Genomic DNA, 1,885 nt, shown 5'->3' with positions numbered 1-1,885 from the left:
CTCCAAGACATGAAGATATCATATTCATGTAGCAACAAGTCAGCTGTTGGTCCATATTGGCATATTGCATATCAAACTAAGCCTTCTTTGCCAAAGGCACCAGGAATTTTATAGTCCATTCATAGGAATATTATTGAGGGTTTCTGCTGCTGCTAAGTCACTTCTGCCATGTCCAACTCTGTGTGACCCCATAGACTGGCAGCCCACCAGGCTTCCCCAGTCCCTGGGATTCTCCAGGCAAGAACACTGGAGTGGGTTGCCATTTCCTTCTCCAATGCAGGAAAGTGAAAAGTGAAAGTGAAGTCGCTCAGTAGTGTCCAACTCTTAGGGACCCCATGGGCTGCAGCACACCAGGCTCCTCTGTCCATGGAATTTTCCAGGCAGGAGTACTGGAGTGGGCTGCCATTGCCTTCTCTGATTATTGAGGATTAAGATGATTCTAAAAAGACAAATCTGTCAGAAATCTCAACCTATGACTTTAGCAACACCCTCTCTTCTTTTGCAACCTCTTCAAGGCCTCTTTGATTTCTTTGTTTCTCAGACTGTAAATCAAAGGATTCAACATGGGAATCATCACAGTGTAGAAGACTGATGCAAATCTGTCAAAGCTGGAGGAACCACCAGAGCTGGAACTCAAATAGACAAACATGCCTGAGGTATAGAAGAGAGTGACTGCTGTCAGGTGGGAGACACAGGTGTTGAAAGCCTTGGATCTGCCACTTCCTGTCGTGATCTTCATGATGGAGATGACAATGTAGACATAGGATATCATGATAACGGAAACATTTATTAGCCCAAAGATCATTGTCAATAAAGCAGTAAAGAGTTGTACAGAGAACGTGTCAGTGCAGGATAGAACTAACAGCTGGGGCAGGTCACAGAAGAAGTGGTTGATGACATTAGGCCCACAGAAGTGGAGCTGGAGCATGAAACACAATTGGAATATAGAACCAGAAAGTCCAGCCAAGTAGGATCCCAGCACCATCCGACCGCAGAGAGCAGGCGACATGACTGACGAATAGAGGAGTGGGTTACAAATGGCGGCATATCGGTCATAAGCCATGGCGGTCATGAGGCAAGACTCACTCAGCCCCATGGTGGAGAATACAAAGTACTGAACAGCACAAGCCACAAAGGTGATAGTTTGCCGCTCCTGGAAGAAGTCGTATAGCATCTTGGGGGCTGTGGAGGTCACGTAGCAGATGTCCATGAAGGACAGGTTACTGAGAAAGAAGTACATGGGGGTGTGGAGGTGGGAGTCCATTCTTATTAAGATGAGGAGCGACAGGTTCCAAGTCAGGGTCAAAATGTATATCACCAGGAACACCACAAAGAGCACTACTATGATTCTGGGGAAATCTGAGAATCCCAAAAGGATAAAATGAGTGATCTCTGTGATATTTCCTCCTCCAATCATTGGCTTGATGCTCTTAAAATCAGAAAAGAGACAAGAGAATACATTGCCTACTCATGAAATGATAGCATTATAAGTTTCATATACACCATATTTTCCCCCATTGAGCACTGGAAAAGTGGAAATGCTCCACTGTCTTAGGAAGACAACCCAGCTTTTCATCTTGAATTGTCAAGAAGTGCCTTCTCAATGCTCGATGGACTACAGAGTCCATGGAGTTCTCCAGGCCAGAATACTGGAGTGGGTAGCCTTTCCCTTCTCCAGGGGGTCTTCCCAACCCATAGATCGAACTCAGGTCTCCCGCATTACAAGCAGATTATTTACCAGCTGAGCCTCCAGGGAAGCCCAAGAAGAGTGGATTGAGTAGCCTATCATTTCTCCAGCAGATCTTCCCAACCCAGGAATTGAATTGGTGTCTCTGCAGTTGCAGAATTGCAGGCAGATTCTTTACCAGCTGAGCCCCAAGGGAAG

General features: G+C 46.0%; 1 protein-coding gene across 1 annotated transcript; it reads right to left on the bottom strand.

Annotated features, from left to right (window-relative positions):
• Positions 1–478: 478 nt before the first annotated feature.
• LOC102401415 (olfactory receptor 5AN1-like) lies at positions 479–1,417 on the bottom strand. Its single transcript, XM_006040809.4, has one exon. It carries the CDS (start codon positions 1,415–1,417, stop codon positions 479–481), a length of 939 nt encoding a protein of 312 aa, XP_006040871.4.
• Between the last annotated feature and the right edge of the window lie 468 nt (positions 1,418–1,885).

The sequence above is a fragment of the Bubalus bubalis genome, chromosome 16 (genome assembly GCF_019923935.1).
Source record: "Bubalus bubalis isolate 160015118507 breed Murrah chromosome 16, NDDB_SH_1, whole genome shotgun sequence".
Classification (NCBI taxonomy): domain Eukaryota; kingdom Metazoa; phylum Chordata; class Mammalia; order Artiodactyla; family Bovidae; genus Bubalus; species Bubalus bubalis.
This window is presented reverse-complemented; position numbering and strand designations above follow the sequence as displayed.

Coding starts and splice junctions, on each gene's coding strand:
- LOC102401415 (XM_006040809.4), bottom strand. CDS start 1,417: ATGATTGGAGGAGGAAATATCACAGAGATCACTCATTTTATCCTTTTG.